The sequence below is a fragment of the Phaenicophaeus curvirostris genome, chromosome 5 (genome assembly GCF_032191515.1).
Source record: "Phaenicophaeus curvirostris isolate KB17595 chromosome 5, BPBGC_Pcur_1.0, whole genome shotgun sequence".
Taxonomy (NCBI): Eukaryota; Metazoa; Chordata; class Aves; order Cuculiformes; family Cuculidae; genus Phaenicophaeus; species Phaenicophaeus curvirostris.
In genome coordinates this window covers 42,301,269-42,316,578 of record NC_091396.1, presented here as the reverse complement: position 1 = coordinate 42,316,578, position 15,310 = coordinate 42,301,269, and the positions used below count along the sequence as shown (strand labels likewise).

At 37.1% G+C, this 15,310-nt stretch overlaps 1 protein-coding gene across 3 annotated transcripts in view; it reads left to right on the top strand.

Annotated features, from left to right (window-relative positions):
- RALGAPA1 (Ral GTPase activating protein catalytic subunit alpha 1) overlaps positions 1–15,310 on the top strand; it is a 125,081-nt gene that overhangs the window by 17,845 nt on the left and 91,926 nt on the right. For all 3 annotated transcript variants that reach the window (XM_069858451.1, XM_069858453.1, XM_069858454.1), the window contains exons 8-15: positions 1,912–2,050; positions 7,526–7,734; positions 8,094–8,333; positions 9,647–9,838; positions 10,346–10,483; positions 13,197–13,345; positions 13,716–13,845; positions 14,596–14,833. In XM_069858451.1, the coding sequence (XP_069714552.1) occupies positions 1,912–2,050; positions 7,526–7,734; positions 8,094–8,333; positions 9,647–9,838; positions 10,346–10,483; positions 13,197–13,345; positions 13,716–13,845; positions 14,596–14,833 (1,435 nt within the window). The remainder of the gene's footprint in view (positions 1–1,911; positions 2,051–7,525; positions 7,735–8,093; positions 8,334–9,646; positions 9,839–10,345; positions 10,484–13,196; positions 13,346–13,715; positions 13,846–14,595; positions 14,834–15,310) is intronic.

The following is a 15,310-nucleotide window of genomic DNA, read 5'->3' as shown; positions in this document are numbered from 1 at the left end:
CTAGCTGGCAAAACCAAGCAGAAATAGGAAGTCAAACTCAGTGGTTCGACTGCCACTATCTGTGCTTAGGTGGAGGAAGAATATGACCTTTGGAATTTCTGCTGCTACAGTAGATTAACCATACAGCCTCTCCCGTCTTTAATGGAAACACTCTGAGGTACTGGGAAGCAGAAATTCTTCAGGGTGTGTTTAGAGCATGATGCAGAGAATATGGCTTTCTAGGAAGAGTTTGTAGGGAATTTTTATCTGGTTGTGGTTTTTCTGGTTTTGGGATTTTTTTCTGACCAACAAGATATTTTTCTGTCAAGATATGGCAGAGGTGGTGCCATGACTCCCGTTGAGTCCTGTTGGTGAGCAAGTGAACCTCTTCAAAAGAGAAGCAATGGAAAGCAGTACATATTCGGAGTACTTCAGATCTGGCAAAGCTTATGAGTTAGGTTCTGCTTGAAAGTAGCTGTGCTGCTGAGATTACACTTGCATAGAGGCATTCCTGTGTGATTGCTTGGGTGCATGATGTGCTGTAGGTGTTCCAAGGTACCACCTTCTAGGTCAGACTTGTCCAGCAGAACCCAGTCGGATTTCTGTCCGTAAGCTTTTCTTTATGCTTTTGCAGGTTGTGCTAGAGACAATGGGTAATGGCACAAATATGACCCGCATTAAGCTGAAACATTTTTCATGGCTTCTTTGTCTTACTCTGTGAACATGCATTGCTGGAATAATTTGCAATCTCATTTTGATGCTTCCAGCATCTCCTGGTTTGAATAGAGCTCATCATACTTGTGACCTTTAGCCTGTAGGAGAAGCTTAATTATGACTGTTCAGTGTGAATAAAAGCATGCGTTAAATTCTTGAAGGCAACTTTCCTCTCTGTAATTGGTAGCATTATATTTAAATTTAGGTAAGTCATTGAGACAGGTGGCATAGAACTTGCTATGTGAATGCTGAAGTCTGTTGCTGAAATCTCTTTAAAGGCACTGATAACTTCAAGCTGAATAGCTACCTTTTGTTATTAAGTTCTGGTAAAGGACTTTGTATCACTAATTTCTTTGTAGTAGTCATCCGTTCTATTGAATTACGTTGGAGCATATATATATATGTATATGCGCATCTGTTTTCCATTCTAAATACCCATTGCCCTGACAATAGGTAATCATAGAACTGTAGATTTGAAGTAAGGAGCAGAGGAGGGGGGGAAAAGGGGGGAAAACTTCCTTGATTTTATTTATGGTACCCTTGAAAGATCACCCAGCTGTACAGGCAGTTGGATTCTCCAGGACAAAGTTGGAAACTACATGTTGGGTTTATTATTAAGGAGAACTTGCTACGCTTTTCAGTAGGAAAACCTTTCATAAGGGGGAAGGCTTAGCATTCACGATCCAGGGAAGTAATTTGTGTGAGTTAACTGTAAAGGTGTATCTTCTGCTGCCTGTGGTTGACAGATTTTTGTTCTGCTTTGCTAACTGCACAAATGAATCCAAGTACCTATTATAATGAATATAGGGACACTTGTTAGCTGAAATCTGTTAACGCTTGTTTTACAATTTCTTTTCATAGTACCATGGGTAACTGTCCCCTTCTTATAGAGCATTTTGAAATAAAAAACCTGTTTTATTAAGAACAGTGTATTTGGGTTTACTACCTGATTTGGCAGGTGACCATAAAAGAGATGTATTTCTTTTTGTTTCAGTGTTTTGTGTTCAAGTCAATTTTGAACATTTTGGAAGAGAACAGTCTTTGTTTCATTGACATTTCCTCTCAAGTTTCTATCCCATCTTTCTAAAAGTGTTTATTAAAATGCATATGATTTCCTTCCAAAGAAATAACTTATAAACAAGCTGTTTCATTTATCATCTTTTTCTTCTACTTCTACATGTTTTCTTTATCCAACATTTTAATTTTTCTTTTTTTAAGGTTAAGAGTTTAGAATGGAAGAACAAGGAAAACCAGGAAAAGGGATTTTCATTTTTATTTTCAAATTTTAAGAAATACTACTTACCTTCTATTTTCCCAAACATCTGTAAGGAGACCAGCCTGTATAACCCCATACTTGGTAAGTGTTAACACAGCTGATGAAAATCATTGCATTTTCTCTAAGAGTGTAGCAAAGCAGTTTATGCTCGAGTCATGTGGCCAAAAAGAACATTCTCCAAAAGTATTTAATCAGAGAATGTGTTATGGTTCCTGTTCATGGTTTTCAAGTCTCTGTTCATGGAGGCACCTGACCCCTTAGTCATTAGAGTCAATCTTGCTATATTAATCTGTGACAGGTGAATTTAATGTTCTTTTAAAACAATACTTTAATATGACCTCTGTTGCTTTAAGTTGTGCTCTGAAGAGAAAAAAATTATGCTGAGATAAAAGGTGTTATTGTGTTGTTCTTTAGGGGGTGTTGGCTTTATCTGTACAGAATCGTAGTGTTTGCATCACTCTGCTTCCTCATACTTGAGTCAGGGTAAAGTTATGTTTTTATGTTAACTGTATTTTTCAAGAACTTGCAGTAGGAAGAGAAAGTTAAGGTCTTCAAAGCTGATGGTGCTGGAGTATATCTTTCCATACAGAGAGTGGAATTTTAGGTGTTTGCTAAGCAATTCTAACCTAGAGTTTTGTTCAAAGGTTCAAAACTAGAATGTTGTTTGCCTATCTTGATTTTGCTAGCTCAGGTTTGCATGGGCCCATGCACATGTTGAATGTAAGCCAGCAGAATTCAAGATTTTTGTTTCCAAAACCAGTACCAGGTACACAGGCTGTAAGCTGCCATTTCATTACTTGAATAATATGATTACGTCACTGCTCCTCTTACCTGTTGATGCAGCATTTCACAAATATTACTAATGATCTCCAGCCACAATTACATATTCTAAAATCAAGCTATCAGGGAAGTTTGTTGAAAAGGTCTTGCTTTCTGCCAGTCCGTGTGCATGCATTTGGATTGTGGCTTCCTTCAGAGATGAATGTTTAAAAACCATGTTCTCCTGGGAAAGACAAACAGTGGACCTTCTCATCTATGGGAGAAGAAACAGCCATAAGCAACAGCAGAGTAAGAGTTGTGTGAAGATACTGAAGAGATTCAGTGATAAAATAGCTACAAGAGGGATGATAAGCAGTGCTGAGAGAGCAAACTTACTGCTGCTTGTTGTTCTTGAATAAAAAATATGGAAACGATATTTTCTCATTCCATGAAGATTGTGATTGAGTTTTCCACAGAAGTGTTATTATAGTCCTCTCTTTTTCTGTGAACCATAAACAAGAGACTTCCAAGGCTTTAGTGAAGAAAGGGACAATGAGGAAGAACAAGAAATGGGCACAGATCTCCAAAACTACTGTCAGTGTCTTAAATCGTGGAAAGTCAGCAACAGTGATGAAAATTTTGGGAAGAACACAGTAATGAAAACAACAGAAACACTGGTAAGTTGAATAGTCGCTTCTCTAAGAAGCTCTTCTCTGTATGCCTCTCCCCATACTCTTTGGAAATAATCCTGCTCCTGTTCTGAACAAAGCTGACATCATATAGGCAGAAAACAGGGCAAAATAGGACTCTGAGCCTGCTACTGAAACCAGACGTTCTTATGCTACTGGTGTCATGTTTAATTTAGAAGTCATGAGGAACATATCAAAACTGTTTTAGTAAACAAGCATTGATATAGGGCTTTACTAGAGATAGTAGATTTAATTTGGGGGGGGGGGTTGTTAATTTCTTTCTGTTATGGTGCATTTTTCAGGTAAGTATATTGGTTACAGTAATGTACATTCCAGTTAAAAAAACCTACTTTTCCAATTTCTGGCTTGAGTCTTACAGACTTAGAAGAGCAAGACAGGCTTAGAAGAGCCTATGAAATTGATTTCCTTCATTTATTTTGTTTTGAATGTCTTTTAACATTTGCTTAAATTCTATAAGATAGTCTTTGGAAACTCTTTAGTAAGAACTACAGATATTGTAGTAAGATTGAAGGGGCATTGTTTCTTCCATCATAGTGTTGTGCCTTTCTGTGACATTTTCAAGCCATTTAGATGATGTCCTTCATTTACAGAGAAACATTAAGTGGCTGTCCTACAGCTCTCTGCAGGGCTTCATTCCTTCTGAGCCCTATATTGCCTTAAAAATTAAGTGTGCTCAAAACTAGAGGTGTCCACCATTATAACTGCTGTGGCTTTGCTATCCTTTTCACTTTCTGCCCTGTGTATGTCTTCCACCACCTACAGCTTTCTGCCTTTTTTGGCACAAGCTTACGCTAAGTTCCAAGAGAGGGAAGAGGTGGGGTTGGGGAGAAAACCCCAAAGCAAAACAAAGCAAAAGTGGAAAATGGGGGGAGAGGAATATTTACTTGTCTGCTGTTTGAGTCAATCTAATAGGCTTCTGTTTTGCATTTGTTTTACATCAGTGTCCTCATGTGGAGACTTAACACCTACTTCAAAGATGGACAGAAATGTGACAATAGAAGAAAAGACCAAGGGAGGATGCATTTGAGAAGCGGCTGCCTATAATACAGTTGAGAGAGAACAGATAGAGAATGTTCTGAGAGGAGATAATGAACCTACAGAAGAAGACAATGTGCTGCTAAGACAATGTGCTGCAAAGACATGTTTACGGGCACGTCTGTTAGATGTCTTGACCTTTTGAAAATACTGTTTGAGTGCTGTTACTGCATGGCCAGTATCGCAGCCTTTGTGTCCTGCTGAGCGCTGGTAGATAGCAGAAAAAAAGATTTTTGCATCTTTAAATACTGTGATACCAGGCGATTTTTTCCTTTTTCACCGATTATGCTGTTTTACATGCTTCTGTTTAAGATACATTTATTTTTAACTTTCTTACTAATCTGCAGCTTTCCACAGAATGAAAACAGTACTTTTTTTTTATTTGTAGTAAATAAACTTTTTGTAAGCTTTTAAAAAGTATTCAGTGTATTTGTTACTTACTTAGGTGGATCGTTTAAAAGAGTCATATAGTTTTCTTCCTCTTAAAGTAATGCTTCCATGAAAAATAGTGGATGTAACTTTAAAGTCTGTTATGGAAACATGGCTAAATCGAGGAGCATTGTGATGAATTTTGACTACTTTTGTGTGTGACTGTTGAAATGACACTGAGTTATACTAGCTTGTGTATCCTCGATGCTGATGCTGGATAATGTGTTGTGTATTTGTAGTATTAACAAGGAAACCTTTACAGCAGTCTGATAAGTAGACTGTATTCACTTCAACTGCCTAAAAGTATATATGGCTGTCATAAGTTAGTTGCCTGGATAGTAGCTGATTATTTCTTTGCTGCTGTCCAGATTTGTTTTGCCTGGATTATGATACCATAACCTGGCAGAAGTTATGCTGGATTCCTTAAAACAACTCTTGACTTTGTTTTAGGAAGATATAGTCAAGGACAACTTTATATATTCTTCAGCATGCTTACTTTACATCTTCCTTGACTCCTACAATTAGAATCTTTGAACTACCTTCTGGCCTGTAAAACCAGGGAATGTATCTCATGTAGAATCATAGAATTGTAGAACTGTTTGGTTTGGAAGGGACCTTAAAGATCATCTAGTTCCAACACCCCTGCCATGGGCAGGGACACCTCACACTAGGTCAGGCTGCCCATGGCCTCATCCAACCTGGCCTTTAACACTTCGAGGGATGGGGCTTCCTCTGGACAGCCTGTTCTCGTGCCTCACCACACTCACAGTAAGAAATTCTTCCTAATGTCTAGTCTAAATCTACCTGCTTTCAGCCTAAATGTACCACAAGCATTAGAAGAGTTGAGGCAGTGCTGAAATACCATGTCTGTCTAATCTATCCCTTTCTATATCTGGATAATGTCACTTTTGAGGCTGCCTCCTGTCATTATCAGTCCTCAGACAAATTGTCATCCACTTTTTGTAGTGGGGTAGATCACATGCTTAGCTTTCTAGAAGCAGGAATAGAATTGGGACACCACTTCCACAGAAAAGTTTTGTAGTTGTTTCAGATTGATTTGTCTTGCAGCACTGTTCTACACCCTGTCTTAAGTTGTAAAACCCAGAAATGGCATTTTTCAATATTGAGCAGGCTGATACACAACTGGAATTGATTTGGGCTGTGGGTACTTGTCCCTGTGGAAATGTCCAATATGCATAATTTAAAACTGTGTTTCCATACTCTACCCACCCTGCCATCTTTGTAACATTTTTAGTGTACATGTCAATTCCATCCACATTGAACTATTAAGAACTGTCACTTTTTTTTTCTGGAGTAGATTCAGGAATACTGATGACACTGTTGGCGTCTTTGTTACTAGCACATTAGAGAACCAGAAGAACTAAGCAGTTCCAAACAGTCATGTAGAATATGGGATGGAGGAAATGGACTCCTAATAACCACAGTTCATTCAGAGCAGGATTGTTTTCCTATTGGGCATTGTTAGTTAAATTCCCTACAAGCTAGTACGGGAGCTAGTGCTTTAGAATCATCTTTCAGCAAAGCCCTATGAGGATGCACGTGCCCTTTCTCTGGCAGCAAAGTTCAGCAAAATTGACTGGTGTAGATGTGGCAGTAGATGAAACTGCGAGTCTCATATGGCTTTGGAGTGGAGTTTGTCAGTGTTCTATTCACCTGTCGCCCATTGCAGGGCCAGAAGAGGCTATATTTATTGCAGCTGCTGTTAGAAAACAGTTGGAAATGAAAACTCACTCATTGTAGCCACGTTTAGATTTTGGGATCTATATTGGTAAAGATTTGATGACTGTTGCTTACTATATTCTTCTACTGTGGGTTGCTGCAGACCAACATAGAGATCTTTCTGGGGGTGCACTAGGAAATGTGATGATCATTGCTTCTGAACCACATCTGCTTTTTCTGGCAGATTTGGTAGTAGTGGATAAGTGACACATAGGACTTGTAAAAGGCTGTAAAAAGATATAATTCACATGAATTAGAATCATAGAATATCTCAAGTTGGAAGGGACTGTTGCTTGCTAGCTTAAAAAACTATAAACACTTCTTAAAAATATTGGACAATATCTTAATTTCGTATGAAAATACTGTTCTTGTATAGGCTGTATTTAGTCTGTTTTACAGTTATTTTTCTACTTAGGACCCCTTCATAGTTTTCAGTGAAAGAGTGAAGTAGTGAATTGGCTGAAGTTTGTTTAAACATCGAGTGTAGCATGTAAAAAAAAGCTGGAAACAATGAAAATAGATGTGTTTACTTGTTCAGGGGAGGGGGGGGAAATGCAAGCAATGCTGTATAAGGTTATAGAAATAATTTTCAGATAAAAAATTGAAGGTTTTGCATAGCAGGAACAAGTTGCTGTCTGTTGGTCCAACCATATTGTCTCCTTCCAGGAGAAAATCACAGCTTTTTGATGTCTTCTACTCTAGTCTTGAAATTTTCTGTTATTGCGTCCATTTTGGCACACCTTAGAATGAGTAATGCAAGGGTGAATTTGAAAAAAAAGAGCACCTGTGAAAGTTCATGTATATTGGTTATGGTTTTAGGATTTCTTTCTTATTTAGATGTTTCTCTTTGAACATATTTTTAAGACATTGTGTTTCCTTACAGATATACCACAAATGAGACCAAAGCCACATTATGTAATGGTTAAGAAAGATGCTGAAACCAATGATGCAGTTTATTGCACAAAGGAGCCTTTTATTAAGGCTCGTGTTATTGTCATTCGATGGTTGGTGTCTTTCTGGCTTGAGCCAAAACCTCGTACAGGACCTCATATTCCTGGGATGGAAGGTGAAAATGTGCCAAAGAATATTCAGGTAAATCCGAATATTCAAACAAGCATTTTTTCGTGTTTTTGTCTTAATTGTTATGTCAACAGCATGCACTCCTCTGATAATTATAACTAATGAAGAATTAAAGAACAACTAAGCAAATTTTTTTTTTATTATGAATTAACATTAGAAGGACTCTCTATGCTGCTTTTATCTTCAAATTCTGCTATTTTGTAGTTAATCAAATAGGCATAAGAAGCCTTGAAATGCATCTTGCTTTTTCTTTTTTTTTTCTCCTGAATTCTATATACTGTTTTAAATTATGCTGTTGTATAAGTTAAATTTTACTGTTCAAGTGTTGTACTAAAAATGAGTTATGAAATATTCTTTAATTTTTATTTCAGAGAGCAGCTGCTACCATGGCTTCAAGGGAGGACAGCAAAAATGACAGTACTGATAAGCAGGATAGAAATGCAGAGCCAGAGCAATCTCATTCTAACACAAGTACTTTAACAGAAAGAGAACCAAGTTCTTCCAGCCTCTGCAGTATTGATGAAGAGCATTTAACTGACATTGAAATTGTCCGGAAAGTCTTTTCTTCTAAAAGAAGCAATGTTAATTTTCTAACTGAGATTTTTCGACAGGTAAAACCTTGCAAATGGTCATTGTGTCATGGTTTTTTTTCAAGAGCATTTGCTAAGCAGAACATTCTGCATAAATGTACAGATTTTTTGCTGTCATGTTGCCTTTAGGCTTTAAGAATCGAAAAGTTAAAATTCTGAAATATTTTCGTGTATGGTTATGAGACCTCATTTAAGTTATTGCTTAGCCAGAAGTTTTCATTGTAAATGCATTTCTAATCTGCCAGGTGTTCGTAATGTTTCTAAAACGTAAGGGCAAAGTTATTCCAGTCAGGAGAATGTTTCAGTTGTACTGAAACACTGGGGAGATTGTCTGTAGAAAAAAAGTTTTATGCATTTTAGACTCCAGAGTACAAAAAATGTATATGGGCTTGCAGGAGGCTGTTAGATTTGATGAGTGATAGTATGTAAATGATGAATTCCATATTGTACAGCAAAGCTCTTTTTTTTATGGGATACTGGTATGAAATGTCCATTTTCAGAGAGATAACATACTGTTTGTGTCACGCGCACATTCCTTAGAGATATGGATTTCAAAATTCGCACCATGAACTGTGTAAAACTATGTGGTAGTGTAGCTTATCTGTGGAGTGGTTTGTTGGGGTTTTTTTAAATTTTTTTTTAATACATTAGGGGCATCATGTTTTTGGTAAATTTATTAATAGTTAGTTAAAACCTGGCAGATGTTGAACATTTCTGATCCTTGGCTACTTTTTACAAGCACAGCAGATACAGAAAATCTCCTGAAGAGGGCAGTGATCAGCCATCATGCTGACTCAAATGCATGATTTTTTTGAAACAATAATTCTGAAGTCCTTTTAGAGTCGTTTGTTGTAAGGATACTGTTTTGTAAAATCTCATTTATCTAAAAATAAGATTCATGGCCACTAGTAATGTATGTCACTTGCATTTTTGTTAGTCATTTGGAACTGATTTAACTTCACACTTCCAAGTCCTCCGAATGAAAGATATTGTAACAGAAACTTCTGCTCATTCATTTTGCATACTTATAATTTTTTCAGTAGGCTAGATGTTGAGTAAATATGCCTATATGGATTCTCATATCTCTCTCTTTGGCAGTGAAGTTTTCGGAGTACTTTCTTGACGCTTTTTCTTGTTAAAACATTTTTGTGTGTTTTTAGTTTACAGATGACGGAAGTGAGCATACATTTAGGTTCAGGAGTAATTTATTTGTTAAGATCCTGCAGTGGCTGTCATTTTTCTCCCTTTACCCCTCAGAACCTGTACATTATAAAGTCTAGTTTGATTTCAAGTATTATAACTTGGTTTTTGTTTGTTTCTTTTTCTACTCACAGGCATTTCTATTGCCGATATGTGAAGCAGCTGCCATGAGGAAGGTGGTAAAGGTGTATCAGGAATGGATTCAGCAAGAAGACAAGCCTTTATTTATGAAAGAACCTGAAGAAATAATGCAGTGCACAGCTGTAGATTGTGATGAAAGTGTTGCTGACCACAATTTATCAGAGAAAGCAAAAGAAAGAGAAGAGGTAAAATACTGTTTGTTAATATTTGTGCATCTTTTAGTTGTGCTAGTATACAGAGAAGTGGCCTCCTCGACAGATTATGTGTGGTTTAATTTGATGTGAGAGCATCTGTTGGGAACAATCATTGGTAATTAAACAGTGCATGAATGGGCTAACAATTTGATCCATTATCTGTAGAGCTTTAATGTGGTTAGCTCAATTTAAAATTATATATGGATTTACAAACTATTCTCAAGATGTGGATTATATGGTATGGCAGCCTTTAGCTGTGTAAAAACTATATACAAATAAAAGGATGAGGAAAACAGTAGTTATTTCACCCAGCTACTTTAACATAATTGTTATCAACATCTTAAAATGTAGTTCTTAAAATATCTTTAAGACGCATCTTAAGCATCTATCTACCGCTGTTTATTAATTAATATGTATTTTATCCTTTTTCCTTTAATATAAAGCTAAAATACAAGTCTATAACTGTATGGGATTTTAAGAAAATTTTTTTTTTGTCAGGAAAAAGGGATGAACTCCAGTCATGTTAGAAATGCAAACTGGACAAGGAATGGCTGTTACAATGAGACTTTGCATAAAATGTCCGAAATAGATAGTGAAGAGCAAAATGTACGAGCTGGAGTGCAATCAGTATTGCAGGTACAAAATAGACTTTATATCTACTTTTTCATCCTAATAATAGAGCTCTTGTTATCAAGTTCATAAAGAGCATAATATAATGCAATACTCCTTCCAGAAAACCCATGCTCCTTCAAAGCTTCTCTGAGTTTTTAGAATTATTTTAGATTTCAAGAGTATGATGATAAATAGCATTAGAATAATGACAGTATTTCACTGAATCTTTATTGACCTTAAGTAGGACAATGTATATGCAAGTGTTGGATAACACAGTAAAAAAATATTTTAATTTTGCATTAGGACATGTATTCTGCTGTGCAACGTACACAAAATAAAAACTTGTCGTTTGGATGCCACGTTGTGAAGTTATTCTGATTAAGTGGTTAATGAGAATGCATTCAAGGTTTTTCTCTTTTAAACTGTTATTAACCACACACAAAGCATCCGTACTGGCAGTTTTCTCAATCTAAATAATAAGGTGTAGAGGGATATTTTCTCATCTTTATCTAAATTAGATTGAATGAGTACATAAGTGTTTGAAAAATTTGATCAGATACCACAACTCTGTATCCTTAAGGAATAGGAGAGTTGTAGAAGTTCCCTTACAGAGATTTTTTTTTAACTGCATCTTATCATAGATTCATAGAATAACCAGGTTGGAAGAGACCCACCGGATCATCGAGTCCAACCCTTCCTATCAAACACTAAACCATGCCCCTTAGCACCTCGTCCACCCGTGCCTTAAACACCTCCAGGGAAGGGGACTCAACCACCTCCCGGGGCAGCCTGTTCCAGTGCCCAATGACCCTTTCTGTGAAGAATTTTTTCCTAATGTCCAGCCTAAACCTCCCCTGGCAGAGCTTGAGGCCATTCCCTCTTGTCCTGCCCGCTGTCATTTGGGAGAAGAGGCCAGCACCCTCCTCTCCACAACCTCCTTTCAGGTAGTTGTAGAGAGCAGTGAGGTCTCCCCTCAGCCTCCTCTTCTCCAGGCTAAACACCCCCAGCTCTCTCAGCCGCTCCTCGTAAGACTTGTTCTCCAGCCCCTTCACCAGCTTTGTTGCTCTTCTCTGGACTCTCTCCAGAGCCTCAACATCCTTCTTGTGGTGAGGGGCCCAGAACTGAACACAGGATTCGAGGAGTGGTCTCACCAGTGCCGAGTACAGAGGGAGAATAACCTCCCTGGACTTGCTGGTCACGCCGTTTCTAATACAAGCCAAGATGCCATTGGCCTTCTTGGCCACCTGGGCACACTGCTGGCTCATGTTCAGTCAGCTGCATGCATGTACATATATGTAGGTGTGTATATGGCTTTAGCCTCCATAATGTTCTTTTGTTGAGAAGAAAATTGATTCTAGACAAAATAAAACAGATGTGTGTATTTGTCACTCTGCCATGTGCACTTTCACCATGAGTGACCATGCTAATTAGAACTCATTATTTGTACCACAGCTTGAATGATTTTCTATACACTGTTATAAATAGAAATAAACTTGGTAAGCAGAAAAACTTTTTAAGTTCAAATATGAAAGCTCCATAAACTTTGCATACAGTGACTATTTAGATTATGCAGTGTTTCTGAGAAAAGAAACAGTAAAGTATCTTTATCTATTTGCAGTGTATCATTATGGTTTACACATCTGAGAATGGCTAGGAGATTCTTCATGTTGACATTTTTTAGGCAAAGGTTCATTTGACTAGCAATATCTTATTTCCAAATGTCTTTGTTAGTCCAGAATGGGGCCAAGAAATCATTCTAACCCAGTACCATGTCTGAATTTGAGAGATTTCCTCACCTGGAACCACATTTGACCTTTCTGTGAATCAAGAAGCCAACACTTCTTTCTTGATTTATTTTTACCATGAATTCTTGCATAGACTTACTTCTCTACATTTAGAGTAGGATAGGTTAATTAGTTGAGGGTAGTGAACATAAAGCTGCATCCTTACAATGTGCGATAATTAAACTACAAAGATCTCAGTAGGGGGAAATTGCAGCTGTAGACCAAATGATTTCCTGTACGTGTGGATTAAGAAAGACAAAAAAACATTGGAAAACTTAAGGCTTACCCATGATATAAATACTTCCTAAACTTACATAAAAATGTCACAATACTTCAGTAATGGCTCCTGTAACTCCTGCAGTGTCATTGCCTACTTTATTTTCATCATTTTCCTCCTGAAAGCCCTAATTCACTGTCCACTGAAGTCAGGCACTTTGGAGAAGGTATCCTGTTTCATACTTTTGGTAAGCCTAGACTGATCACAGTGGGATGAATCCTTTAGTTTCCCAAGCCTTGCCATGCTGAAGCACACACTGGGTACCAGGACTGTTTCAAGTAGTTTAGCATAGAATCATAGAATCACCAGGTTGGAAGAAACCCACCAGATCATCTAGTCAGTTGCTGGCTTACAGGTAGAACTTCTGTGCAATGGACTTACTTACTGGGACATTTTTGTTCATCATCTTAAAATAATTGTATTGAGTAGTTTATTGTACCATCTGTCTATGAGAGCAAAAATATACGAGTATGTTTTATAGAAAAGAATGGGAAAAAATAATTCTTGTTTCTTTGTCATCACATCAAGCGAACTGATGTTTAACTGCATGCTTATTAAGTGCATGTGCAGCCTTTTCTGTTAGTCATAGATTTTCTCTCCCTGGTTAATATCAACTGATTAACTGAAAACATCAAAGTGGTTCAAGCTCATAACATCCACTCTTTTCTACTTACAGGTTTTTATAATAAATTCTTCAAATATATTCTTTCTTGAGCCTGCAAATGAAATTAAAGCTCTGCTGGATGAACACACTGATATGTGTAAACGCATTCTTAATATCTACCGGCACATGGTAGTCCAAGTGACTATGGACAAGAAGACATGGTAAAATGCTAATGCTTTTATTTTAGCTTATTAGTTCACAATATAAATGTGAAAACTCAATAGTGAACACATTAGAGAAGTATTGACTATGTGCACCAATTTCTCTTAATCAGTAAATACATGGATTTAACAGAACCATTGAAGGTGGTAGCAATTGAATGACTTGACAGGAGATGTTAGATGGTGACAGGGGTTTCTTACCCTTAAGTATGAAAAGAGGATTGGAGTAATTTCTTCTGCAAGTTAGACTGTAATCATTGTGTCTCTGTGGAATGTGTTTGAACAAGCTCAGTTATTACCTTTAGAAGTATCCTGATATATGTAGAAGTATAACAAAACAGTAACTTGCAAGTTTAATATTGTTTTGCAGGGAACAGATGCTACTTGTGCTGCTCAGGGTTACTGAATCTGTGCTGAAAATACCACCGCAAACTTTCTTGCAGTATCAAGGAAGAAAAAACTCCACTTTAGCTGGAAGACTTGCAGGACCTCTTTTCCAGGCAATTAAACATAAGTTCACTTTATATTAATTCAACTTAATTTTGACCAAGAGATTAGATGTGATAACCGCTGTTGAGTGGTTTGTCATCTTAAATGATTGATCATGTTGCCCAGATAATGTGAATGGTGTCAGTTAAAGAATTGGCTACATTTGTTTTTCTGTCTTATATTTAATCATATGGTGACAGTGTTTTCTTGGGGCACTGTAAAATTAGAACTTCCCTTCCCTTAGTTAAGTTAACTGGCAATGTGTGTAGTTTTAGCCTGCTTCCATTGCAAAATTAGCTCAAGTCAAAACCTTTAGTGTCATTGGTGTCTAATCTACTGATCTATTTATTTATTTATTCCTCAGGGTAAGGTGTAGCAGATCCTTTCAGACTTTGTAGTTGCGGAGTGATGTTGTGGTGGCTTCTTTGTAAATAGGGTCTGTAAAATTCCAAAATTCCTTAGGCGTTAAAATAAAAAGGTGCACAAGATATGAATGTGATGAGGACTAATTGAGAACAGTATTACAAAACTCTTTGGCAATACTTGTGAGACACAAGAGATCCTTCATGAGTCAAATCAATTTATTTAAGTCAGAAGGCCATGTTAACATAACACTTGATAATTCATGAAAAGTACTGATGAGGAAAAGAATGTCAGAAGTAGAAATTTCCGTGGCAGTTACAAACTTCTTTTCAAGCAGTAACATTTGAATGTTGTCATCTTATATTCGGTAGCCAACTTTTCTTACTTTATTCTTTTAGACTCTTATAGTAGCTTGGATCAAAGCGAATCTCAATGTGTACATCTCTCGAGAACTTTGGGATGACTTGCTGTCTGTAATGTCATCACTGACTCATTGGGAAGAGCTGGCCACTGAGTGGTCACTGACAATGGAGACACTAACTAAAGTATTAGCTAGAAACTTGTATAGCCTGGACCTCAGTGACCTGCCGTTGGATAAATTAAGTGAGCAGAAGCAGAAAAAACACAAAGGCAAAGGTAAGACAACAGTGTGTAATCGTCATTTGAATTTGAGCTGGGGTAATGAGATAGTGGGCATAGCAAAATTTTGCCCAATTTTGCCCAGCCTTTTTAGTACTTAGTTAGGAATCTCGATCACCTGAAATAACTCAGCTTCATTAAGATAAGGCTGCTTTTTAGTACCACCGCAAAACCACCATGTAAAGATTCAGTCTTGCAAGTAGTTAGACACATACGGAATGTAGTTCTTAAAGGTGTGTTGAATTTAACCTGAAATGTTATATTGTAGTGGATTTTGCCTTTTTCCTTCAGTGAATATGTTTAAAGGTGAAATGCAATATGGATAGTTTTGTTTCCATTCTAATTCATGAGTAAACCACAGGGAAGATGGGTTTTGTTGAAGTGACTTTGTTGGACTATTTAAGTGAGAGGTTACTTTTAATAACCTATGTGAACTGCACCAGTATTTAAACTGATTCCTAAAAAATGCAGGAA